Source organism: Capsella rubella, unplaced genomic scaffold, assembly GCF_000375325.1.
Source record: "Capsella rubella cultivar Monte Gargano unplaced genomic scaffold, Caprub1_0 scaffold_7, whole genome shotgun sequence".
NCBI classification, from domain to species: Eukaryota; Viridiplantae; Streptophyta; class Magnoliopsida; order Brassicales; family Brassicaceae; genus Capsella; species Capsella rubella.
In genome coordinates this window covers 6,862,391-6,886,293 of record NW_006238917.1, presented here as the reverse complement: position 1 = coordinate 6,886,293, position 23,903 = coordinate 6,862,391, and the positions used below count along the sequence as shown (strand labels likewise).

The window sequence follows — 23,903 nt, the reverse complement described above, 5'->3', positions numbered from 1 at the left end:
CTGTAGCATCAGCAAGTGGTTATGCACTATTGGGTGCTTTTCACAATAATACGTTTTAAAGATAACATTTGTTTATTCTTCCATATCTTGGAACAGTTGTCGCACGCTACGAGAGGACCACATCTCTTTCACCTATTTGAGCCGAGCGTACTACTAACTACCAAGTGTATATTCTCTTTACACATGCATTTCCTATTTTCCATAAGAATACAAGAAAGAAACTATATAAGCGAGTGAGAATCAAATGTAATGATTTATAATGATGTAACATATATGCCCATATATATAGTTGACGATAGCTAAAAGTAGACAACTAGTAAATCTCCTAATTAATCTATTCGAGGTCTTCCCATATTTCTTTCAAGTTAATTATCTTTCCTATTCTGGATCAACGTCATCTTGGTGGTGGTGTAATATGATGATCATAGCATAACGTATGAGATCATTTACTTAATATTATGGTTCAAATGATATACTAATGGAAAATTAATTATATACGGATTTATCAATTATAGAGTTGTTTATTATATAATCGTATCACATATAGAAGTATTATTATGCTATTATGTGACTGACTGAAGCTACTCTGGTAAAAAATTGGTTGATCTCTCTAAATCCATAGTAACCATTTAGGGGTTATTGGGAGGTTGAATCTAAAATAGTTTGTGAATTTCAAAAGTTTTACAGATTTTAAAATTCTCAAAGATTTTTGTAGATTATAATAAATGTTTGCTAAATTTTTTAGAGTTTAGTACATTCTTAATATGGTAGATTTTACAAATACTTATGCTAAGTGCAGTATTTTGAAACTTGTTGTTAATGACCAAATATGTAGGAAATCATATTCCCAATAACACTAGAGTTTAATAGAATTGTAAAATCAATAAGTACTCAACTTTTTGAATAACAAAGAATTTTAAATGAAATTACAAAATCAACACACCAATAACAAAAAATTTTATTAAAAATTTAAGAATTCATAAAACAATAACAAAATAATCTTAGATTCTAACAATCTTTAAAAATCATTTTCCGAATAACTCCCCCTAATTAATTCTTATTCTCTACCAAGTTAAATTACTCGTAACCTTTTACCAAAAAATACAAAAAAAAAAAAAAAAAAGTTAAAATACGTATCGTTTTAACTTATAACTCTATAAGCAATAAGCATTGACATAAGTGTTACGTTAGTATGGAATACGCTTCATGAGCCCAAGAGATACGGAGAAAAAAAAAACAAAGATACGGGTTAGATTTAATAACCGTCACAACAATTTCGGTTTAGGAAAACCACAGTAATTACGGTTTGATTGAGTTCCGGTTTGTTTCCTTCAAGATTTTTTTTCTTGTTTTTTTCTCGTCGCCCAATGCACTATATAAAGCCAGTCCCATGCTCTCTCTCTCTCACTTTCTCGCTTCTTTGGATTACATTTCATTTCTCTTGAGAAAATTGTTTTCTTCTTCGATTTTGACGACGATCACTCTCAAACGATCAGTTTCTCGGATTCGAGTGATCATCTTCGTGAACCTTCTTCTTCAATTAATGGCGATCGATTACTCTCCTCCTTCTTCGGAATCGGACTCGGATTCTTCCGCCGAAGAGACGACGCAGACTAATCAGGAATGGCAACTGAAAGAGGCGGCGAAGAAGAAAGAATCTCCCAAAGTTGTCTTTTACAAGACGAAGGAGATCGAGTACCGTTCAATGACGAAGCGTATCATTCTCCAAGACGAGAACGGACCATGTGCTCTCATCTCCATTTGTACGTAACCGTTCTCTGATTTATCTCTCTCTCTCGCTAGGGTTTTTGAACTTAGAATAGGGAACAATATTGGGAATGTAGGTTCTTCGTATCTTGAAATCGATGGCTTGGATTAGAATTAGATCCGCTCGTTTGTTTTACTGTGGTTCTGTTTACAGAGTTTGTTTTGTTTACAGGTAATGTTCTTATCTTGAGAGGCGAAATCACTCTAGATCTTGACTGTTTTGAAGTATCTGAACAGACTTTGCTGAATCGTGTGGGTGAAGTACTGGTTGAAGTAATGTTCTTTTCCTGTTCTGTTCATTAGCCTGACGACTTGAAGAATGAGGAGTACTGACCACTGTAATTTTTGTTTTCTCACGCCAGAGGAAAGATTATGATGAGTGCATTGATCTTGAGCTCGTCGATGGCCTTGCAGAGGGAATAATTGTCGATGTAAAATTCAAGAGGTTGGTTAATCCTTTTGTTTATATTGTTAAAACTTTTTGGTACTTGTGGTAATCTCCTATCATAATGTTTACTTGCTTTTGCAGCATTAAGGATTTTGTGTTTACACCTAAGCTAGCTATATTTGATTCACTTGACATTCCCTTGTATCATGGATGGCTAGTTGATCCCGAGGTACATCATTTGGCTTCAGTTTGTAAATTTGTACGTGGTAGTAATGGAAAAGTTTCAGTATTGATTGCTTTTCCTCGGCTTCTTGCCTCTCAGGATGTGGAAATCGCTACTGCAATTGGAGGCAGATCGTACGATGCATTATTGAATGAGCTTACTGCCTTGGATACACAGACTGTTAAGGCTCCAAACAGTAAAGGTACTGGAGAATGATCTGTTCACAACATTGCTTGAAATCAGTATCTTTTGCTGACTCTCCACCTGCGTGTGCAGAGAATGGTAGATTGAGAAAGGGAGATATTGAAGAAGAAGAAGCGTTGTTTAAAGCCTTGACATTATCTGATAGGGAAGTGTCTGGTGTTGATACTCACAGAGACTCAAACGAAAGAAAGGCTGTGTCTGATTCCTCAGGAGAAAATGGGCTCACGCGAAAAGACGGTAAGTTCATACACATGCATTATATCTTTTGTGGATAAAGATAAGTCCATACATTTCATAACTTCAGCATGGTTGAATTTGCAGGTGAAGTGATCAACGGATTCTTGAAAGATAATGCCAGTCAATTAACTTGGCACGGGTGCGTGATTGTATTGTTTAAGATTTTCTGTAATTGGCTACACTGGTTTTATCTCAATAGTTATTGATTATCATTTCCCGTAGGCTCTTTACCTTGGAAGATACTCTTAAAGAAGATGAACTTTGTGTTTTCTACCGCAACAATCACTTCTCTACCATGCTGAAGGTTATTTAGTACTTATTTGTAAAGCTGTAGAGTTAATAATCAGGAAGTGTGTTTCAAAGTGATTTCAACAGTTTATACATAGATATCTTGGAAGGTTAGTTCTAATTTCGATAATTTCTTTTTGCTCTCATTTTGCAGCGTGACGATAAACTCTTTACTTTGGTTACTGATCAAGGCTATCTGGGGGAGCAAGACTTGGTTTGGGAGAGATTAAGCCAGGTATTTGCGAATGATTTAATAGTTACCCTTGTAAAGAGAAGATGGATTATCCTGTTTCCAAAGTCGAGCCTGATTGCTGTGGTTTGGTGTAAAAATTTTCAGATTAATGGCGATTCTGTCTTCATTACTGGTAACTTCAAGGTCTTCAAGAGGGACAGTGGCGAAAACCGAAAATGGGGTCAAAAGCACGCAATTAAAAAATCTGAGGTTTGTACTTTTGTTTCCTTACATGTGGAATTTAATAACATGGCTTTTACTAATTTTAATCCTTTGTTTTTTGTCTTTCTTAGAATGTTTTCTGCGGAATCAACAGTGAAGACATGGATAATACTGAGTAAGTATCTCCTACTTTATACTTTCTAACCTCTGAGGACTTAAGATTTGAATCTGTTTAGACTATTGTCTTCCTGTTGTTTCTACATCTTTAACACTTTTAAGATTCACTGTCTTTTTTTTTATGTTTCTAATGGCAGTCCCGATCTTCAAATGGCGTGGGAGTTGCAGCGACAAGTCTGGGCTGGAGAGACTGGATCAGAGGTATAGGTGATTTTAATGCTTGCAAGTCCTGATATCATATCTCAGTATAAAACTGTCGTAAAAGTGTGCAGAGAAAATATAGAAACAGAACTCATATATACTCTGTTTAGTTCTTAAGTACAAGTACATTGTCATGGCTTTCCCCAAAACATAAGAAGAGAGAAACCTTATGCCATTTTATCTGTCTTTTGTTTCCCACTTCTGCCTGTCCTTTGTTATGTTTGCCCATAAACATGACCGAGGACCTCTTCAAAACCTAACAAATTTTTAAACAACGGATAAAACACCAAAAACTACATAAGAGCTACCTCAAAAGTAACCATTCACCAAATCACTCCACACCATATTATATAGCAAGTAGGTGTGGCAGAAATATAGCTTAAAAAGGGTGAAAACAGTAACTTCCCCAATACCATTTACTCATGGGTGTAGCCCGTGTAGTGTAGGGGACAGCAATATCAAACAAGAACGATCATGTATATAATACTTTAGTCGAGTTGAAACCACCAGATCTAAGTAAATGGTGCATTTTCTTACAACTGAAACTGTGATGAGTTAAGTGACAGTTTGAAGGATGACTACCAAATACCAATCATGGGATGTGTAAAAATTGTGTGATATATTTCTATTCAGGTACCAGTAATAACCATCAGAGAACTCAGAGAACACATTTCTTCTTCAATACGAGAACTCAGAGAGCTTTTTGATGGTTTGTTTCGCTTTCGCAATTCATATGTTACAGTCTTACAGATGCAAATCAATCGAAATAGAATCATTTTATTTGTATGTTTGACAATACTTTTTTACAGTGGAATCACAAGAAGTGAGGTGGGAACACAGAGAGAGGTGGAATCAGTTCTGTTAACAGTTTGAAATGCCCTCTTGTAAAGATTGAAAATAAAATTCTATTTCTGTAAACATGATATAACTAACACTTTTATAACATCAAATTTGAAGAGACTGCACCATGTGATTTTTTACAATTTTGTTATATAAAGAAGGGATGAATGTATGTCCTTTTCTTTTCTCTTCTCTTGTGTTGTCATAAGTCCTAACTCCTAAATATATATATATATATATATATCCCTCAAAATTGTTATATGACCAAACAATGAGTATTCCAAGTTGAGAATGGACTAACCAACTAACAAGATGAAGTAGGAAGAAGAGCATCAATTCCTTTTTTCCTTGTGATACCAGTTGGTACACCATAACAGACCGGTGCAGCCCCAATCAAGTGCTGCAAGGTGCACGCGTCTCGAGCTGCAGCTATGAATGAACCTATTTTGCGTCTCTGCTTGTGGTTGCACTCAATCTTCCCTGACCCATCGACATTTGATTGAACTGGCTTGTTCCGCGAAGACGGTTTCCTTGACCTCTTGGTGGTGTTGTTTCCTTTAAGATTCATAGCTGCAAGTTCATTAGCTAGTGACTCACACTGGCTACAACCACCCTCTGCCGAAGAATCTGACCTCTCTTGCAACCATGCTTCCAACAACGCTTTCCCAAACCGATCAATGTCTCGGTCTGTTACGTCCCATAGAGTTGCCACAATGGCTGGAGATCCACCTAGGAGGTAAGAGAGTGGTATGCCTTCTGGGATGTAACAGCCTTTTAGCCATAGTGAACCACTACTGCACCCCATTAAGAAAGTTGCTGAACAGTTCTCTAGCCTCTCTATTTCACGCTTAGGTATATACTGTGCTCCTGCCGTTTCATACAAAGCAGAGGATCTTTTAGAATCAATCTCAAGTAAACGAAGATTGCATCAAAGATGGCGATTAAAAAGTTTAGAAGTGCTAGAGGAATCATACCACTTCCATGACCAAAGTAAAGAAAGAGATCATGATTTTTTAATGCTTCTGTCAACTCTATAGCACTTGGTTCTGATCCAGCTTTCCCCTGAAAGTATACACAACCAAGAAAGTTTGAAAACAAAGCATCACAATAAGGTTTAGTATAAGTATGCTCTTGTATATCACCTTAAAGTTTTGATCTCTGAACCAACTCTCAAACTTGTCTTGTGTATCTGTGAGATCACCACCAGGATTTAACAAGTAAAATGAATCTAGCGGATCAATAAGAGGGAAGGAAGCAACATGAGATCTTTCCGGCTCTCCTTGGAGACTGCGCTTCTCTAGTACAGCAGATATGCAACCTACAGAAGGCATGCGGTACACCTCCTGTTTCCTTAGTATCGGAATATTCTCCCAAGGAAGCATCTAATCAAAATCAGCAAGTTAGTTAAATTTGCATCAACAACTTAAACATCTTATCAACCTGAAAACCAATAGCTTAAAAAAATTATATTCATCGAACCGAATATTTTTTCTCATGCAAGAATTAACAGCAGTCTTTACGGGCAAGATCTAAGTTTTTCATCCGAAAATCACAATAGATAAACCAAGCAGAACTTCTCTGACAGTAAACTTTCTAATACATGTGCAGGGAAGTGAGAAGGATATAATTGACGAACCTGAACCTCAGGATCTAACACAAGAATGATAGGTTCTCTGTTTTCATGTTCGTCTTGTTGCCCAAGTTTGGTTACTGCATCATGTATCAGTTTTAAGGCCAATTCATGCCTACTTTCAGATATATTAGACGCAGCAGTAGGAGTTTTACAGCTCTCTTCTTCATAAAGATATCCCCCTCTACCTACATAGCAACCATTTCTTAAAGAAAGCTGAGCAACACATGCTTCTCCTTTATAATTTTCCGTCCCACCTCCAAGAATAACCTTCAAAAGCATCTCATTTACTTCCATTTTGCACTTGGACCTGAGATCATTTACCAGCTTTTTCTGCACTAAGTCAGGCAATTTGTAGTTCGACCATTCTCCAAGAAGCAGACACCTCCAGGGACCCAGCCAGGAAGCTTCTAGATTCCTAGAACAAAAGGATGGTTATATAAGTTGTTTACAAACACACAGACCCGTACCAAGTTGTCAATTCAGAAAATGGATCAGACACAGTCCTATGACTGTAAATTAGACATATATAAATGCACGTGTTATAGAAAGAGAGCCATCATACCTTAGGAATATTCCCAGGCGATGATCAAGTTTCTTTCTCTTTTTCCACCAAATGCATCTACTCTCTTTTGTGTCTTCTTCTGGAGTAGAAGAAGATGCGTAGCTTTCCTCCAATATTGATTTAAATGATGGAGCTACCTTATCAACCACGGTGGCACCCCATGGACAAAGCCAGGGCCCTTTTAAACTCTTGACTTGAGTTGCTTCCGTAGAGCTACGATTTGCACTGTCATCTGACATGTCTAGTGAATCAATAAAATCATGAGTACAAAGAATAAACACCATTGATCAACCAGCATGCAGTTAATATTACCTTCTAGAACTGAATCTACAGGTAGAAGTGTGGCAACCGGTTGGCTTTCTGGGTTTAGGCGTGATATGAGCACCCATGCACAAACAGGTGAACGAACATGCAGTAGCTCCTGCAATAATAGGTTTAATGCACCTCCTAGCAAACTAATGCAGATGATTGTTGAGTTTGGAAGATTGATGAAAAATTCTTTAGCGAATTGTACAAGATCTTCAGTACGCTCAGGAGCAAGCCTACAATGGAGAGTAAGGAAAAATAGAGTCAACCAACAGAAAATAATAAAGCCTGTCTGATTTGCTTAAGTTAATTTATCTCATACCTGGGTAAGTCCAAATCCGCAGGAACCATGCAACTCGAGCAAGTGGCGTCTGTGCACTGAAAATAAAAGCTGTCAGATAGAAGATGAAACACCAACTTTGAAAAAATAGCAATAAACACATCAAAATATTATCAATAAACCAAGGTTAATCCAGAATTTCAGAAGCTGAAAAACCTACTCAACCTACCTCAGTTACCTCTTTATCGGAGAAGCACCGTGATTTGTGTTTTCGGCTCAAATTTGAAATGAAATGGTAGCTGATATGGGTACCAAGCGAGGCTTGATGGAAAAATGAGACCCAATGACTTGCGGACAGCTCATTTCCGTCATATTCAAATGAGAATTCAGCACTCGAGGAAGAAAGCAGATATAAAGAGGCAAGCAATCTTGAAACCTATCGGGAACAAAAAACATTTTTATACCAAACAATAATAATTAAGATTGAAACAAAATAGGGAAGGCACGTTACCGGTGAACAACCCAAGCTTGTACCTTTTGAAATAATACGGGAACCTCTCTGCTGAGTACAAATGCTAGCATTAACCATGACACCAGTTTTGTGAAAGGAATATGGAACAGATCACAGCAAATAGACCTGTTAAAGGTAAAAGTCACATTAACATGACACCAGTTTTATGAAAGACGAAACAGATCACAGCAAATAGACCTGTTAAAGGTAAAACTCAAGAGGCTAAGGATGATAACTGTTCATAAGAGTATACTAGATCAATTTAGCATACACATGGCATATATTTTGCATCAGAGTGGACAAAAGCTCAATTCTGGCAATAATAGACAAGTGTTATATAACTGATATACGTCTCACATACCTACTCTCCCTGCAGTGGTAATTCCGTAAATTCAACCAGCTCAAGTTGTATAGTATTATTGCACGATCAACAGCAAATACATCTCTTGCAACTTCATTCCTAATAAACTCCAGTAGCTGACTGACAGAAGGCTGGTTGTGGCTGGACCAGTTACTTTTTAATAAAACAGAGATACTATGCAGTAAAGCCTCATGAGCTAGATGAACTCTACCAGAGTCTGCCAAACATTTTCCTGAATTGGAAAACTAAACTGTAAGCAGAGATACTCATCTTCTAGCAAAAGTTCGTATGTAAGACGTTAATATACCATGTGTGGGTGTTTTAAGGAGAATGAAAAAATGAATAGCCCGCACAATTTCATAATTCACATGAGAAAAGAAAAAAACATGGAAATGGAGAATAAGATCAAACTCATTAGGCCTCGAAACTCACTCAAGGTTTCCATACCCATTACTTTATATCAACAATGGATGAGTTTAATGGTTACTGGATCTCAGTTCTCATCTAATTATGCTATTAGATTGTTTCAACAGGAAAATTTCAAAAAGGCCAACTTCATATGAATGCATGCGCGTTTGAGTGAGCAGATGCATAAGGAAATAGAGCATACCAAGGCTAACAAGTATTGAGGACGCTAGCTTCCTATGGCAGAATTCCCATTTCAAACTTACTAAACTGTTGAGCGACCCAGTCTCTGTTACTTCTTCAGAGAGGCATTGTAAACATTTTTCTTTGTAGCAAATGCAAAAGCCAGGGACTGCATTTCTTGTGTCCAACAACACTCTTTCATCCCTAGAACCATCAGATCTACTGCAGAACTTAGGCTTCTTTGACACAATTTCAGGCACATTAGAACGGTTTTGGCATTGCTCTTTGACTGAGTGACGCATAGATCGAGTCAACCTTAAAGTTGGCTCAGATATCAAATCCTGGTCTTTAGACAAACAAGCTTGGTTAGCTCTTCGACCCCTCCTGGAGCCTCTGTTTCCTGTTGGCTCTTTTATACTGAGTTTTGTTTTACTTGGTTTATGTCCTAAAACTTCCCCTCCGGTTCTATCAATCACTATTTCCACAGCAATATCCTCCTCATGTGATCTGATGCAGCTTTTCCATGCTGAGCAACAAATTTTTCCAAGGGCAGTACTAAAGAAGCTTTCAGCATGCAAGAATCCATCGGTCTGGGAAACTCTATCAATTTTTTTCTGAGATATGTCTCCAAGTTGTTTATCCAATGTAACTTCCAACTTTAGATTGCACTTTACGCAGGAAAAATCACGCTGATTAGCAATTAATATCTCTTTTGCATACTGGAGTTCCTTTTCTGCCAGATCCAGACACTGCTTTTTGTGGTAAAGATTTCCTTGTGGAATTAAGAAAACAAATCAAGTCGCTTATTAACAAAAGGAATAAGGAAACCTACAAGATAATACTAACGTTAAATAAAGGAGTAGTTTCATACCTAAGGCAGAAGAAAATGCAACTACAAAAGGAAATAAACTTTGCGAGCATGAAATGGCTTTTCCCCATGATAAAATAGTTTCTGCCTCCAGTCCATTCCCTATTAGCTCATTAAGAATTCCAACCTGCACATTTGACACCAAATTGAGAACCAGAGAACTGATGGAACCTGGCTAGACTAGAAAGTCTGAACAGAACCAGAACCTGAAGGGTGCTTTCCAAATAACATTGGAGTACACTCCAAGGACTTAGGTAGCAGTGATTGATGTCCCAGAGAAAATTTCCACATGGCCAAAAATCAGTTGCTAACCATCTGTAGACTTGGAATTTTTTTATACCAAAAGTTCGTATCTCTGATATTTTCCCAGCGTCATTGTGTTTTTCGAGCTGCTTCTCAGCTGTATAATTAAATTTTTCTTTAAATATAAGGGTCCGTATCCTATAGGATTCTTTTGCATATGAAAGAGCCTGTAAAAGAAAATGGTTGGCCATCAACTCAAGAGATATATAACAATGAAACTGGTAGTAATTCACAATCAAACTTTTGTGGAAATAGATGCAATATATGTATAACTATGTTACCTCAGAATGTTTGCCAAATGATATGAGCCTTTCACAGAGATCATAATAGAGATATGCAGCTACAAAAGATGAATTACCAGAGAGTGAAGCCTGCAATGACAGTCATTAGCAAAATTTGGAGATCTCCATATATATTGTTTTGAGAGGACAAAACTCTGCATGAGTTAAATTTCTTACACTTGAAATGAGTTCTGACGCTGCATCTTTAATATCATCTATTGTGATGTCTGATTGAAAGGGACCTTCTTCTTTATTGGAGGCTTGCAAGAAATTATCATGGAAGTTCTGCTGGAACCCAATTAACTTTGCTTTTGAATCTTTCAAGCAATCTATCCAGAAATCAATACGCGTAGATTTGTCACCAGAATTCTCTGATAAGGTCCGGATAAAGGTATCACTTATGGGAGAAAGGCATAAGGCATGACTAAGCCTTCTACATTCCCACAGCATTGCAAGGCAGACCTCCAATTTGACATTCTTCCACTTAAACACTCTGAAAATCAGCTGGTATATATGATGATGGAGCTCTGTACATCCCTGGACAAGGAAAAAAAAGTATCAAGGGCCAGATAGCTATGAAGCACGCACTATAAAGTATGCCACTCAAAAAAACATAGTGCAGCTAGATAACAGGAAATAAAAGTTACCTTGACTGACATCAAATCAATCATATTATACAGTAACGGAATTATGTTCTCTGTTGGTAGACTGTCGCCATTATCACCTAGGCTAAGATTCCTCAGCCAGAGATTTAACGACGTGCTAATATCTTGAAAGACTTTCTGCACAAAAGAGCCAAAGCAAAATGTTTCAAGAAAGATAAATTAAACAGTGAAACACAATTCACCTGCTGAAAGATAAAATGTAAATGATTAGAAGCATGCAATACACATTTGCACCTTCGAGCTTGGCTCAGCTTCCTGGGTACAAAAAGCTCTCAAGCAATACGCGATAGGTAACATGTGAGAAGATGGAGTACCCTCTTTACTTGGCCCATGATGTACCTCACCTTGCTTTCATTCATACGAAATTCGTCACAAAATATACAAGCAACTAATGAGATATTAATTCTGAAGTTCGTAAGACATATACCAATATAGAGATTGCTTCTGACAGAAAAGAAATGCACTCAGTCAGATGTTCAGTTCCAGATGTCCTCGTCATTCGTGCTTTCCATATTAAGATTCTTGCTCTCTCTGTATGCATATCCTCAGTGACATAAACATCGTTCAAAAGGATATCTGCTATATTTATTTGCATTTCTTGACCTAGATTTGACCTTACTGAAAACATTATTTCATAGGCAAGAAGCTCCTGCAAGTATTTACAGAAAAGTACATTCACCAATAAAAATCAAAGGGGGTCTGTAGTAGCATGCCTTTTCAAGTTAGAACCTGAGCAAACTTTTATTCAAACATTAACTGAAAGGTTGTTAGGATCCCAAACCTGCTCGAGGATTTTTCCGATACCACGTTTCGACTTTTTTGGAGAAGATAATAACAATGCGTACAAAGTTGTAAAAGAATCAGTTGCATCCAGATCCGAGTGACATTCCCGTTCTATCTGTTGGTAGCACAAACTCAGATACTTGTATTTCAAAAAAAAAAAAAGGCACTTCATCAAAAATTTACCTTAACCCACTGCTTCACAATTGCCGCAGGGCCTGGTAACCTTCTAATCAGATGTTCAGCTGACAACCAATTTTCTAGAACATGAACAATACTCTGTCTAATCTTACATCTGCTACATTGCTGAAGTATATCCAGGTAGAATGCACTTCTGCTACATGCTTCGCCCACAAAATCCAAAATGGCATCGTGTGACAAGTCATTATCAGATGAACTAGACTGATTTACAAACATCTGACAATGTAGTTCAACACATCTCCATGATGCCTTGGAACACAGCTTGAGCGCCTCACACGCCTGCAAAGTAGAAAACTTACTCTCTAAAATGTACTATGAGGAAAAGAAGACGAAGAAAATAGATGCATGGGTCTACACAAGTAAAGCAGAATCAGAATTTGTTTTTCTAGTCTTGTTTGCAAAGAAATTCTATAAGACGCCAAAATACATGTACTCCACCTTATTTAGCTCCTTATTTCGGTACAAAACGATACCAACATTGTAAAGCGCCGCAAATAGATACTTGAGTTCTTGAGATCGGATCCATGGACTAGCAATTACATCTTCAACTAGATGGGCACTGATCTGAAAAGGAAGATGTTCGGTTTACTATATTAGATTTATGAGCGATCGCGTGTTCAGGAAATTGAACAAAAAATTTCCATTGATTTGTATTCACTGCACATAAATACCAAACCTCCAATTTAAGCTGGGTTCTCAATGAGACAATGAAAGCACCCAAAGCCACGTTTAACAAAGCTTTGTTATTGTCAGGTTCTCTATTTCCCTTGTCAGACGTGCATCTAAGAAGTGGACACAAGAGATGTGAGAAAATGCATTCAACCCACAAAAGAATTGATATAGTTTCCACTTTCTAAGTGCACTGAATATTTAGACATCACATCATCTAACCTGCCAATGATTTGCATATTACTGTGATTAATAAGTAAATAAAGTTTATATTAAAAAACTGGTAGCAAATGATGCATTGAAAATTACATAAAACCTACAACTTAAGAATTATCTTCTGAAATCCTCCCAAATATATTTAGTTATGTTCACTATGTGATAAGCAAAAAAAATCTTCTGATGAAGAGCACAACTCTGACTCTACAGAATATAGCATAAGGGACAGATAATGAGCACCTTACCTTTGAAGGAAGAGACAGCCATCACAAAATTGGAGAAAGGCATCGTGAATAGTCGTTAGATGAGCAGAAGCATAGGGCATTTCTGTCTCCAACACAATTTTTCTTTTCAATGAATATATCAAATCTGCAAGCGGTTGGCACAAGAATCTCAAGGCATCTAAGTATTGTGGCCAACAAGTCTTCTCGTTCCTTTCTATACAGCTATCATGTCTTTTATTGTTGTAGTTCTTATGCCCACCAATCAATGACAAACCAGTCTGATTGCCCACATCACCTGAGTAACTAGCAACCATGCCGAGTAAAGATACTAAGCTTTTCCATCTAGCATCATCATCAAACAAAGCTTGAATCTTCCAATCATCTGTTGCATCTTTAGCCTTACTTTCTTGGAGCTTGGAATTGCAAACAGTAATGGACAGCCCAGTCGAATACAGTCTAAGAACCAGATTAAGTTGGGGTACTGCCTGCCAAGCAGTCAATCTATTATTTAACTCAAACACCAAGATACTTCATGAAAAAGTTAAGGCAAGTTTACATGCCAAGGAGAGTAAAAATACCTCTAAGAAAATAGCTGCCATCTCATTTAGGTTCTTTGAAACTTTTGCACAGTACATGTCTCCTGCTGCTCGAAACTTGTGAGCGCAATAAGCGACTAGGTCAAAAAAGTCCATCAAATTCTCATTACTTTCATCCTGAAAGAGGAGCAGTGTTATAAGGCATTGCAAGTTTGCGGTTGAACATCAATTGAGAAACCAGCAGAAACCTAAAGTCAACCAATCTAGCAACAGATAAAGGAGCAGAACAGGTGACACCAGAATATATGGCAAATTTTGTGGTGGAAATAGTTGCTCATGTAAACAAGACAATAGATAATTAAGATGCAAGGAATTTGTGCAAACCTCAAATTGGCAAGTTAAGCTGTGCAACACAGCCATTGATATGTCAATGGTCACTGACATTTTTCTATCCTTAAATCCGAAAAGAACAGAAAGCACCTCGCGAGCAAACTGGACACGGCGTATGGATTCAATTATATATTAGATGACAGCATGTAAAAGAAATGCATCAGCAAGAAGGAAAGACATCAAAGAACAAAAGTGACCTTATAAATCCAATCTTTTGACAATGCAGATTTATTGTGTTCTTTCACAGTCAATTCGCAGAAAGACAGCACCAAGTCCTCATTGAAACGCTCAGCTTCTTTAACCAAGGAAATAGCACATTTACCCATATTCGCCACGATCCCTCTGTGCAACTTTTCACACGCCTTAGCATCTAAGACCCTACAGAGTACCAAAATTTCAGGCTGTGATATCTCTTGAAAGAAAAATTGAATTTTTCACTTCAAAATGGAAGCAGCATTGATCTAATAATCAAAAAATGAAAAAGTTTAATAAACCCACACTGACCTAAACCAGGCTCTAACCTCCTCAAGCAAAAGAAGGACTTTTCTATACCGCTTATCATCGAATTGCTGACCCATTGCCACAGCCCTAATGATGGTTGCCACCGCATCTACGACAACCAAAGCCAGCTCCGCCTCACCATCCTGAACCTCCGGCAACAGCCGGCACTTCCGGGATTTGCTCTCAGAGCCTCTTAGCTTCTCCAGAACCTTAAACGCTTCGGTATATACATTCTCATACAAACCCCAAGCATCGAGACAGTAAACCATCCGCAGCCACTGAGATTGAACGGTATGAGGCTTACAATCTAACTGCGCGGAGACCAATTCTAAGCAATCCAAGCAAAGCTCATAAACACGGAACAAACCCAAGGCAGATTCACGAGCTCCCTTGTCAGATTTCGCGACGGAGAGGCGCTTCGGCAACAGCGAAATCGATTTGTTGAGGAAAGGAAGGAATTGCTTAGCTAGGGCTCGAACGGCGGTTGCTCGGTCTTGTTTTCTCCGGGAAGTTGATAGAGTAGAGAAAGGTTTAAGGTAATCGGAGAAAGAGGAGAAGACGTCGGCGCCGGCGTCGGAGGAGTCGATGAGAGAGAGAAGACGGAGGTCTTCAGCGGACGCCATTGATTTCGAATGTTGTGAAATTTTTAGAATTCCCGCTAATTGAAGATGCTCATTCTCTAGGTCTTACTACGGGAAACTACTACACTATAGTCTCTCACTCTCTGTCTTTATAATTTCAAAAATCTCATTCGTCGTCGATTCACACTTGAGCTTACCATTAGCAGAATCGTATTGAAGAAGAATTCAGTTGATTCATCTGAAATTGAAAATTATCAGAATTTTAAACCGTTTTGTGTAATTTAAAAAAAAAAATGTTTTCATAGTTCAAGTTTATAAATTAGAACCCTAAACGCTTTTAAACCCTCGTGGTTTCCAATGGGCTTTAAAGCCCACTCTTCACTAGGCCTTTTTGTTTCAGGAGGTTTTTTGGGGGCAATCTTCATGAAAAATAAAAAAATATACAGTATATGTGCGTTTGATTTTGGTTTTTGTTAAACCAAACCGAAACCAAGTTGAATAACCCACCAAAACGAAACAAACTAAACCAACCCAAAGAAAAAATCTAGCTACTGCCTAAAATCGAACCACACAACGTAAAACTAAACCGAATCCAAATCCGAGAATGTTCAACCATAATTGTAAAATTGAACCATGCGGATTAAGATTATGCCCCCAGATTAACGCAAATCATTTGTGTTTGTCAAGAGCTTTCTTTCTCCACTTCTCTTTCTCAACAAAATCAGCATCTAGGAACCTCGACACAAACTCCCAAACCTTAAAAACATCCTCAAAGTTCGTCATAAACCCTAAACTAACACTCACCACCGACAATCTCAAACTCATTGCTTCTTCGCTTCTCCTCTTGTTACCAATCCTAATCTTGTGCAAATACGCACATCGCAAACCGATCTTTTCCCTCTCAGCGAGCCTCTCCACCATCAAAGGATCGACCTTTTCGCCTTGCCAGTCGAAAATGTTGAACGAAATGGACGGTCCTCGGCTCAGTTTCGTCTTTGGTCCGTAGATTTTGACCAAGGGCATCTCTTTTTGATGAGTGCCTGGATGTTGCAGTGTCATCAAGGCTCGTATAAGCCATAAAGTCAACGACTTTGACCTTCTACTGATTAGTATCAGTCCCAAAGAATCTGCGTCATCTAATCCACGAAACTCAATCATTGCTTTATCCTCCTCTATTTCAACTGATGATGATTCGATTTCAACTATCGCAGAGCCAGAAGTAGAAGCCGCCTTGTGGTCCTCGTGGTCCACAGGGGTGATTTCGTCATTATCTTCTGGATACTCTGTTTTCCATTTCCAGGCTGGTTCTGCCTTTACTGCCGTGACATTCGCCGGGTTCGTCGGTTCTTCCGACAAAGCTGGAGAGCTAGATTTCTTTACGAACAAGCAACTGAAACCAGACGGATTGTCTTGACCTAAAACCTCTGTAAAAGAACAGATGAGGAAATCTGGTTGGAACAGAGAAAGCCCTAAAGTCTCCATGTCTTTAGAACTTAAAGCAGAGGTGTCTAGCAACACATGCCATTCGTTTTCGTGAGCTAAACTCAACCATGAGTACGAATACGAAGCTCCTGTGACTAGAGATTGAAGTGGAAACACAAACAGCCCTGTTTTTTTCCCTCTTCTCTTACTTCTCGTGATTCTCCTCTTCAGTTTCTCCGAGTGAATCTCAGTGCTAGGCCACAAAAACTCTGCCGATTCAGGCTTGACACCCTTTTTCTCTGAGATTCTTATCATTTCTTCAACTGCTTCGTCTTCGTAGTTGTATACTGTGAGAAGATTCGGGTTTGTTTTGAAAGAGTAGAGTTCTGCTACAATCTTGAAAGCAGAGGAGCGGTCTTGAGTTAGAATCATGTGATATTCGGATTCGTCAAGATTCATAAAACCAGTGATTCTTCTCCTCATCCTAGACTGAAACTGAGTTTCTTCTTCGCTCGAGAACGATATCAGTTCTTTACCGGAGCTCACTTGCTTGCAATACAAGGTAAGGAAAGGGGGATTCAAATTGGATTCTAATTCCGAGATTTGTCGAAACTGGGAGTAAGAGAACAAAGGTTGTTGTTGACCAAACACGTGAGGAGAGGACGAGAGGTTTTGGTAATCTGTAGATCGGAGATGATCTGCTTGATTCGTCTGCAAGTAATCTGGAAAAGCTGTGACGAGATCGTAGAAAGATGCACGGAGACGAGGAAGAGATTCTTGGCTCGTGAATTTCTTGTCTCGAGTTAGAAACGAAGCTCCTGTTGTGATAACTGAGAACTCTAGCTCTTCTGGTTTCTCAGATACTGAATGAGATGAGAATGGTGATGCACAGCAGCCATTGAAGCAAGCTTCTGAAGCTTCTTGTATGAAGTGTGAATTCATCTTTCTTTTCTCTCTCTCTCTCTCTCTCTCTCTCTCTCTCTCTCTCTCTCTCTCTCTCTCTCTCTCTCTCCCTCCCTGTTCCTCTGTTTTTTTGTCTGGAGAAAAGAGGGAGTGACTTGAGAGAACGTTGAAGTCAATGAGATTACAAAACCAAAAAAAAAAAGTGACAATTTGGGTCTTTAGAAAATTAATCTTCTGTCGTAGTCTAACCAAAAAAAATATGTGTTTGTCTTCAATAGCTTAACCAATTTCAACACTTCCAAGTTCGTTGATGAATAGTATAGTCAATTATTAAAATAAATGACAATAATGTATAGAAAGAATATTATAAGCTGTTAGGTAAGTATATGCTCACGTTGAAGGTTGAACAGAGTTGACTTCTCTATAGCGTTATTGACTTATTGGCTTATATATTAGTATTTCGATTTGATTAGTCCAAGTAATGACAATTGTAACGTATGTTGGTAAAGAAAAAACGAATAAGCAATCAAGAACTTTTATAAGTTTATGAATTTAAAATGTTGGCCAGATGTTTATTGACCAATGACCACTAAAATCATATCCATGAAATGGGGTCCAAGGACTATAGTATATTCTTTTCTTCGTCTTTTTTTGTTAAGGATTCTAAATTTCTAATAACTCACTTGTGCAATAAGAGATTTCTTAATTGAAAATAAGATTTTATAATGTGTTTTCTTCCTCATTGCTAAATATTAGGTTTAAAATTGTATTGTAGAAATCTTTTATAATGCAAAACAAGAAAGTGGATGGCATTTTCATCATTTCATGCACGTAGGTAGAAGTAGAACCTCGAGGGCGACGCGGTTGGACTTGGTCAATATAGTATAGTATCTTCTTTGCGTCTACTTTGTTCATCATCTCGTGTGTTTACATTACAACACTTTACACTCATCACAGTCAAACATAGATTTGTATGTGTGTGCGTTTTATGCATAATATACGTGTCCATACATATATCATCCACTCCTGACTCCACTACATGGGAGTGTCAATGTCAAATTGCCTTTTTTATATAGTGTTTGATTAGTTGTAGAAAAGATAACTAAACACTTGTAAACTAGCTAGTGTGGTTTGTGGTATAGTGTTTATTTAGTTAAGAAAAGATAATAACAAACTTGTAAACTAGGTGTGGTTGTGTTTGGTGTGTGTTTGTATCTCCATTTGGACCTTAATTAATATAATTTTTCATAATGCATTGCATTATATCAAAGAAATATGGCACATCTATTAAAAGAAAACAAAACATGTCACATCATGTATTAAGATGTATGGTCGCATAATAATAAGGTAAGTTCGTGAAATTCTCAATCTACTGTCAGATTCTACCACTGAAGTATATATTGAACGTTGCTTAACTAAAAAAAAAAAAAAAAACAACTTGTTGATTCGGATAAGAAAATATTGGAAATTTTAAAGACATATATGCATTTTTTTTCTTTGGTCAGCCATGTGTATGCATGCATATTGTGTATATGTATGGAGACTTTGCAACTAAGAATCACGAGACAAAATTATGTGGAGAGATTAAAAAGTACTACTCTATATCTTTTAAGAAAATATATATGTTAAAAATAACAAAAAGTGAAAAAGGAAACCGAGGAACAATTGCTAGTGGAAACTTTCATTTTCAACGAACCAAATCACAAGTTTATAGTTTTCTTGGCGTTATTACAATCCGTGTGTCATCCACTATATGATCACAACAAAATAAACAGAAAAAACCAAGAAAACAAAAAAAGTAGAAAACGATGAAATTTTCTGAAAAAACCAAATTTTGTTTCATTTCGAAATTGAAATTTCACAGAAATAAATCGTCAAAAGATATATAAGATAGCTGCTGATGTGATTAGAAAATAAAATCAAATATCATAGACTTTGCAGTAAGCTGATGACCCAAAGTGACAAGTAGTAGTAATACGTAGTAGCTGATGAGGTCCTTACCGCAATAATTGTCCAATCACGTGACCGATTTTGTTTTAATATTTGCCTTAAAGCGCAGGCAAATGATCTTTTTCTTTGGTATGTCATTAATGTTTTAGTCAACGTAACCCTATTGCATGAATAAGATAACATAATGTACAACAACGTAGATGAACGGTCTTATTAGTAATGATTTAGTTATTGAAGGGGTAAAATTTGTGAAGAGAGTACTAATACATGGAGTTATAAGTAAAACAAGTAGCTACAATAGACAAAATACAAATGACTAGAGACGGAAGCAGAGTGACATTCAAAAGCCTGTTCCGTCCAAAGTATCCGGCGACTGTAATCGTAACGTCAGCAATCACACGTGCGATCGTGCCTGCCTCCGTCGAAAGCAAACCTCCGTTATATGTCCCTCTTGATAGCCTTGAAGACATTACCCTTGAGAGTAACGACAAATTAACACCTTCAAAACAAGAAAATGTTTGGATTAGATTCGATTTGATCTACATAGAAGTTTTTGGGTAGTATATATCAATCTTTTTTTACCTTCAAGAACTTCTGCAGAAACAAACATGATGAGTCCTGAGCAAACGTATTGTGGTACAGTGTAAGGAACAACGACATGGAAGCTGAGAAGTATTCCTAAGCAGACCATAATCTCCGAGACCAACAGGATTTGCCTGTCTTCGAACATGTTGCTTATGTAGCTCCCAACGACGAGGTTAACAGGAAGAACCGTGAGACCAAGACAAAACAAGAAGATCGCAACTGAGCTCGTGGACCAGCCGAAGTAGTAAGTGGTGATGACACTTGATTCAGAGAGAAGAATCTCCATTGCATACTTAAGCATGAAGTATATCAATAGTTGAACCTGAAAACCAATCAAGTCTCATCATCAGAATTGCACAATTACTTCTCAGAAGTAAATTTAGGTTTCACTTATCTACCTTTACTGAAGGTGTAAGTAACCTATAAGCAGCTACAATGGAGTTTGCAGGTGTACGGGAATCTTCAGCAGCTTCTTCGCTTCCATCACATTCATCTTCAGCTTGCTCTTCTATTTCTTCTGCTGTAATCAGCAATGGTTGTTTCATACCTTTCTCCAGATTCACATCTTGGACAGCTTCTATCACTCACACCAACCCAAAAAGGCTATAATCAGTTTTCAGTAACTCTTATCAATCTACCAAAGAGGCAATTAGGAACTAGACATACCAGAGTTATTAGTCTCTTCTGAAGTCTTAGGAATCTCCTCAGGTTGATGTGCAGGCTCCCGAAACGAAATAGCTAGCCAGACTAAGTATACAAGCCAAGCTATAGCCATAACCCAACCCGGCAATGTATCTTGATTAAATGTAAGTTTATAGATCTTGAATCTGATTTGCAATAGACCAGCAAGCGCAGGACCACACGCCATTCCTAGAGCACTTGCACTAACAAAACCTGCTGAAGCCTGCATTCTGATCTTTAATGGTACACAATCACTTATATATCTCCGGTTCACTGCTCTTGCCGATCCAAACCTGAAAAATACAATATGGTTAATTCCTCAAGAACTGATAATATGAGAAGTTGAAGTCTAAAGAGACTTACCCACAGAAAAGCCGGCCAATCAAGAGAACCGCTATTGAGTTGAGGTCAAAAGCTAATGCATACAACAAGTTCCCAATAAAGAGGACGATGCTACTGAATATGAGGGGTTTGAAGTAGGATCTATTGGACCAGGCACTGAAGTAAACTGAAGAAAAGAGCTGAGCCACAGCCATAGCACCAATTACAACACCGCACACTGTTGCTGCTGCACCGAGGCTCATGGAATAGTCATCTGCAGTAGGGACAATGATATATGTATTGACCATATAGAGAAATGTGTTGACCAAATTCAACAATAGAGACATGAAGTGATATCTCCCATCTTCTTCTTCCCCTTCCTCATCTTGTGGACTCGGTAACTCTTCTTGCATTATAAGCGCGTGCTGAGCCATGAAGTGTAGAAAGTTTGTTGACCGCGTTAGCCTATCCACTGCGGCTCTAATCGAATCCACTACAGGATCCTGAAGAGGAAGAACTGGCTGATCATAAATCGATAAGTAGCTTCCTTGATTGTTTTGAAGCTCATGAAGGTTCCGAGATACAGCTCCAACAACAGCTCCAAGGCCCTAATCAACATTATAATCAAAGTTAAGCTTACATAGAGAGAAACAATTACAATCAGGCTAGCATTTGTTTCATTTAAGACTTTACTTACCACATGTCTAAAGACTTGCTGAAGTTCAGAATAAGGATGGTTAGCACGAGTCTTGACATAGTAGTTTGTGAATCTATAACCAAACCGTTTATCGAACTTCTTGAGTATCTTACGGATACCAATAGCATTTATCTCAACAAAAAACAGAAGCTTGAGAAGATCTTGCCCAACAGCTCTATACTCCTCCTTTAGATTAGCAATATGAGAGATTTCCGGCTGCTCTTGGATAGCATCATGCGACTCCCTTAGTCTTTGTAGCCTACTTGAAAGCAATCCTTGTTGCTCCAACATGAAAAGAGCTATTTTCTCGATCTACACATTCGAATTAGCATTTAGAAAGCTCCACACTTTTGTCTTACAAACCTCTAAAACTTGTTGTTACCTGATTATCAAGCATCCTAGAGAAATCTTTAAGAACATGGCGGCGCTCAAGATTTCCTCCTTGTAACTGGCGACTGTACTGCTTCACTTTCTTCTTCATCAGTTTGTAATTGATGTAATATCTACAAGAGAGATCATCATGATTCACATTAATCAGGACAAACAGTTTTCGAATTTATCAAATAGTATATAGAGAACTTACTCTTGCCATTCTTGAATGCTCCGTTCCTTAAGCTTTTTCCCAAAGGCAACCATCTTCTACAATGAAAAGAAAGATGAATCCAGCTTGATTAAACCCACAAACCAGCTTAACAAGAATGATCACATACACACACAAAAACAGAAAAAAGAAACAACTTGCAATGTAAAAAATATGCCTAACTATACCGGTGACACTCAATTTATGACGGATACATGTTGGTACAGGAAAAAGATTGGAACTTGATTAATATATGTGTGGTATATATCAATAAGTATAATTCCTGATTGCGATGTGTTGATTCGGTTAACCAGATTCTCTGTTTCAGCAAAAGAGTCCATCTTTTGCACTCGAAGTACAAGTTATAATTTCTAAATCACTAAGAACTTGAAGCTAAGATGCATCTACAATAGAATTCACAAAGAACTCGTCTTTTGTTGATCCAATGGAAAAGAAATGAGCGAAACCGCCACCGTAATCATCAAAGAGAGAACAGAGACACCTACCGTAATGAATCAAAGGTTCACTCTTTAATCTCAACCAACCACTGTAAACGAGAGAAAGGATAAGAAAACAGAGAAAGGCACAGTACTATTTACCTCAACACGAAATAAAATCCCAAAAAGAGAGAGAGAGCAGCCCAGATTTTGTTTCTGTTGCAAAATGGTAATATTGTATTTGCTAAGGACCGACTTGTGAGATTCGGCGGTGAGAAAAGAAACAAAAGAAAAAGGAATGGAGAAGAAACCAAAATAGAGAGTGGCTCTCTGACTCTGCTCAGTTGCAGCTGCGGAGTCACGTTGAACGATTTTTATACGGTTTTAGAGGAGGAGCAAGAGTGAAGAAAGAGCTTTTTTTTATTTGTCGGATCCTCTCCATTCAATTTTATCTCAATATTTTATGCTATTTGAGATAATGAATTTTTTTTGTCTCAATATTTTATTTATTTGAGATAATGAATTTATCTCGGTAACAGGAATTTTTCTGTTGAAAAAACATTTTCATGACGGCAAAAAAAAAGAAAAATATCTCAATCATTTTCTTGTTAATCAGATAATGGATTATCCTTCTTCTTTTTTCATCCATGTATAATTAATAATAATATGTTTTGAATTTTGCATAAAAGTTAAATAATTGAACAAAAGAAAAACATGCGTAGACTTTTTATAATTATCTGTCTTCTTATTTTTCTTTTTTTTTTCGTCATACATCAATTGTCTTTTCGTAAAAAAGAATCTACAATTTCGTGTTTTTTCTTCTATAGTAGGGATCTACAATTTGGTGTGTTAAAATCCAAACACATTAGTTTTTTTTTTTTTTGGTAGAAACCAAACACATTAGTTGGACAAAGCTCTACGATATTCTTGATTTGTAATTTGTTTTTTCTCCTTGGGCTATCATTGATTCAGATCGAGGTTATGGCTTTCAATAATTGCTTTTTGCCATGAGGGGAAAGACGTATTCTTGACTCTATAGTCTATAATGTATGTGGGACTAAAACATGTGTTAATGAGCGACGATTAGAGCATCTTTACTATTGATGAGGTGACACCATGATACTCAAATATACGACTTTGGTTCACATCGTT

General features: G+C 37.5%; 4 protein-coding genes across 14 annotated transcripts; 1 reads left to right on the top strand and 3 right to left on the bottom strand.

Moving 5' to 3' along the window:
• The first annotated feature begins 1,414 nt into the window (after positions 1-1,414).
• Positions 1,415-4,847, top strand: LOC17878501 (ubiquitin carboxyl-terminal hydrolase MINDY-1). Of its 2 annotated transcripts, none has more exons than XM_006283546.2 (14): positions 1,415-1,763; positions 1,940-2,040; positions 2,130-2,212; positions 2,297-2,384; positions 2,478-2,580; positions 2,655-2,819; positions 2,904-2,958; positions 3,042-3,123; positions 3,262-3,342; positions 3,445-3,549; positions 3,633-3,676; positions 3,816-3,879; positions 4,513-4,588; positions 4,689-4,847. In XM_006283546.2, exons 1-14 carry the CDS (start codon positions 1,544-1,546, stop codon positions 4,742-4,744), a joined length of 1,323 nt encoding a protein of 440 aa, XP_006283608.2. In that variant the 5' UTR covers positions 1,415-1,543; the 3' UTR covers positions 4,745-4,847. The 2 variants fall into 2 exon arrangements, with proteins under 2 accessions (XP_006283608.2, XP_023633984.1); XM_023778216.1 differs by having other exon boundaries at positions 4,513-4,614.
• Positions 3,886-15,370, bottom strand: LOC17878951 (separase). Of its 5 annotated transcripts, XM_023778213.1 has the most exons (28): positions 14,598-15,370; positions 14,291-14,471; positions 14,088-14,195; positions 13,746-13,880; positions 13,189-13,652; positions 12,735-12,840; positions 12,497-12,622; positions 12,044-12,337; positions 11,859-11,975; positions 11,505-11,726; positions 11,312-11,425; positions 11,060-11,194; positions 10,590-10,949; positions 10,413-10,502; positions 10,035-10,298; positions 9,832-9,955; positions 8,983-9,732; positions 8,373-8,604; positions 8,035-8,137; positions 7,730-7,936; positions 7,543-7,598; positions 7,227-7,456; positions 6,915-7,155; positions 6,356-6,767; positions 5,862-6,101; positions 5,694-5,781; positions 5,021-5,586; positions 3,886-4,135 (listed from the first exon to the last, which is right to left on the bottom strand). In XM_023778213.1, the coding sequence occupies exons 1-27, from the start codon at positions 15,215-15,217 to the stop codon at positions 5,024-5,026; spliced, it is 6,582 nt and encodes a 2,193-aa protein (XP_023633981.1). In that variant the 5' UTR covers positions 15,218-15,370; the 3' UTR covers positions 3,886-4,135; positions 5,021-5,023. The 5 variants fall into 5 exon arrangements, with proteins under 5 accessions (XP_023633981.1, XP_023633980.1, XP_023633982.1 ...); XM_023778212.1 differs by lacking the exon at positions 3,886-4,135 and having other exon boundaries at positions 4,794-5,586; XM_023778214.1 differs by lacking the exon at positions 3,886-4,135 and having other exon boundaries at positions 4,794-5,586; positions 6,915-7,146.
• Positions 15,371-15,609: 239 nt separating this feature from the next.
• LOC17878354 (molybdenum cofactor sulfurase) lies at positions 15,610-17,569 on the bottom strand. Its single transcript, XM_006283290.2, has one exon. The coding sequence runs from the start codon at positions 17,537-17,539 to the stop codon at positions 15,845-15,847; it is 1,695 nt and encodes a 564-aa protein (XP_006283352.2). The 5' UTR covers positions 17,540-17,569; the 3' UTR covers positions 15,610-15,844.
• A 2,068-nt stretch (positions 17,570-19,637) lies between these two features.
• Positions 19,638-23,139, bottom strand: LOC17880576 (SPX domain-containing membrane protein At4g22990). Of its 6 annotated transcripts, none has more exons than XM_023779460.1 (9): positions 22,914-23,139; positions 22,318-22,411; positions 22,117-22,237; positions 21,735-22,046; positions 21,080-21,645; positions 20,702-21,009; positions 20,434-20,612; positions 20,033-20,357; positions 19,638-19,949 (listed from the first exon to the last, which is right to left on the bottom strand). In XM_023779460.1, exons 2-9 carry the CDS (start codon positions 22,368-22,370, stop codon positions 19,711-19,713), a joined length of 2,103 nt encoding a protein of 700 aa, XP_023635228.1. In that variant the 5' UTR covers positions 22,371-22,411; positions 22,914-23,139; the 3' UTR covers positions 19,638-19,710. The 6 variants fall into 6 exon arrangements, with proteins under 6 accessions (XP_023635228.1, XP_023635230.1, XP_023635231.1 ...); XM_023779462.1 differs by having other exon boundaries at positions 22,318-22,373; XM_023779463.1 differs by having other exon boundaries at positions 22,318-22,370.
• Positions 23,140-23,903: the final 764 nt, after the last annotated feature.

Coding starts and splice junctions, on each gene's coding strand:
- LOC17878354 (XM_006283290.2), bottom strand. CDS start 17,539: ATGAATTCACACTTCATACAAGAAGCTTCAGAAGCTTGCTTCAATGGC.
- LOC17878501 (XM_006283546.2), top strand. CDS start 1,544: ATGGCGATCGATTACTCTCCTCCTTCTTCGGAATCGGACTCGGATTCT. Junction 2,041..2,129: donor TGGGTGAAGTACTGGTTGAA/GTAATGTTCTTT, acceptor TTCTCACGCCAG/AGGAAAGATTATGATGAGTG. Junction 3,343..3,444: donor TTTGGGAGAGATTAAGCCAG/GTATTTGCGAAT, acceptor AAAAATTTTCAG/ATTAATGGCGATTCTGTCTT.
- LOC17878951 (XM_023778213.1), bottom strand. CDS start 15,217: ATGGCGTCCGCTGAAGACCTCCGTCTTCTCTCTCTCATCGACTCCTCC. Junction 12,841..13,188: donor GGCTGTCTCTTCCTTCAAAG/GTAAGGTGCTCA, acceptor TCCACTTCTTAG/ATGCACGTCTGACAAGGGAA. Junction 8,605..8,982: donor CTCAATACTTGTTAGCCTTG/GTATGCTCTATT, acceptor TTTCCAATTCAG/GAAAATGTTTGGCAGACTCT.
- LOC17880576 (XM_023779460.1), bottom strand. CDS start 22,370: ATGGTTGCCTTTGGGAAAAAGCTTAAGGAACGGAGCATTCAAGAATGG. Junction 22,238..22,317: donor AGCATTCAAGAATGGCAAGA/GTAAGTTCTCTA, acceptor TCTCTCTTGTAG/ATATTACATCAATTACAAAC. Junction 20,358..20,433: donor TACTTACACCTTCAGTAAAG/GTAGATAAGTGA, acceptor ATTGGTTTTCAG/GTTCAACTATTGATATACTT.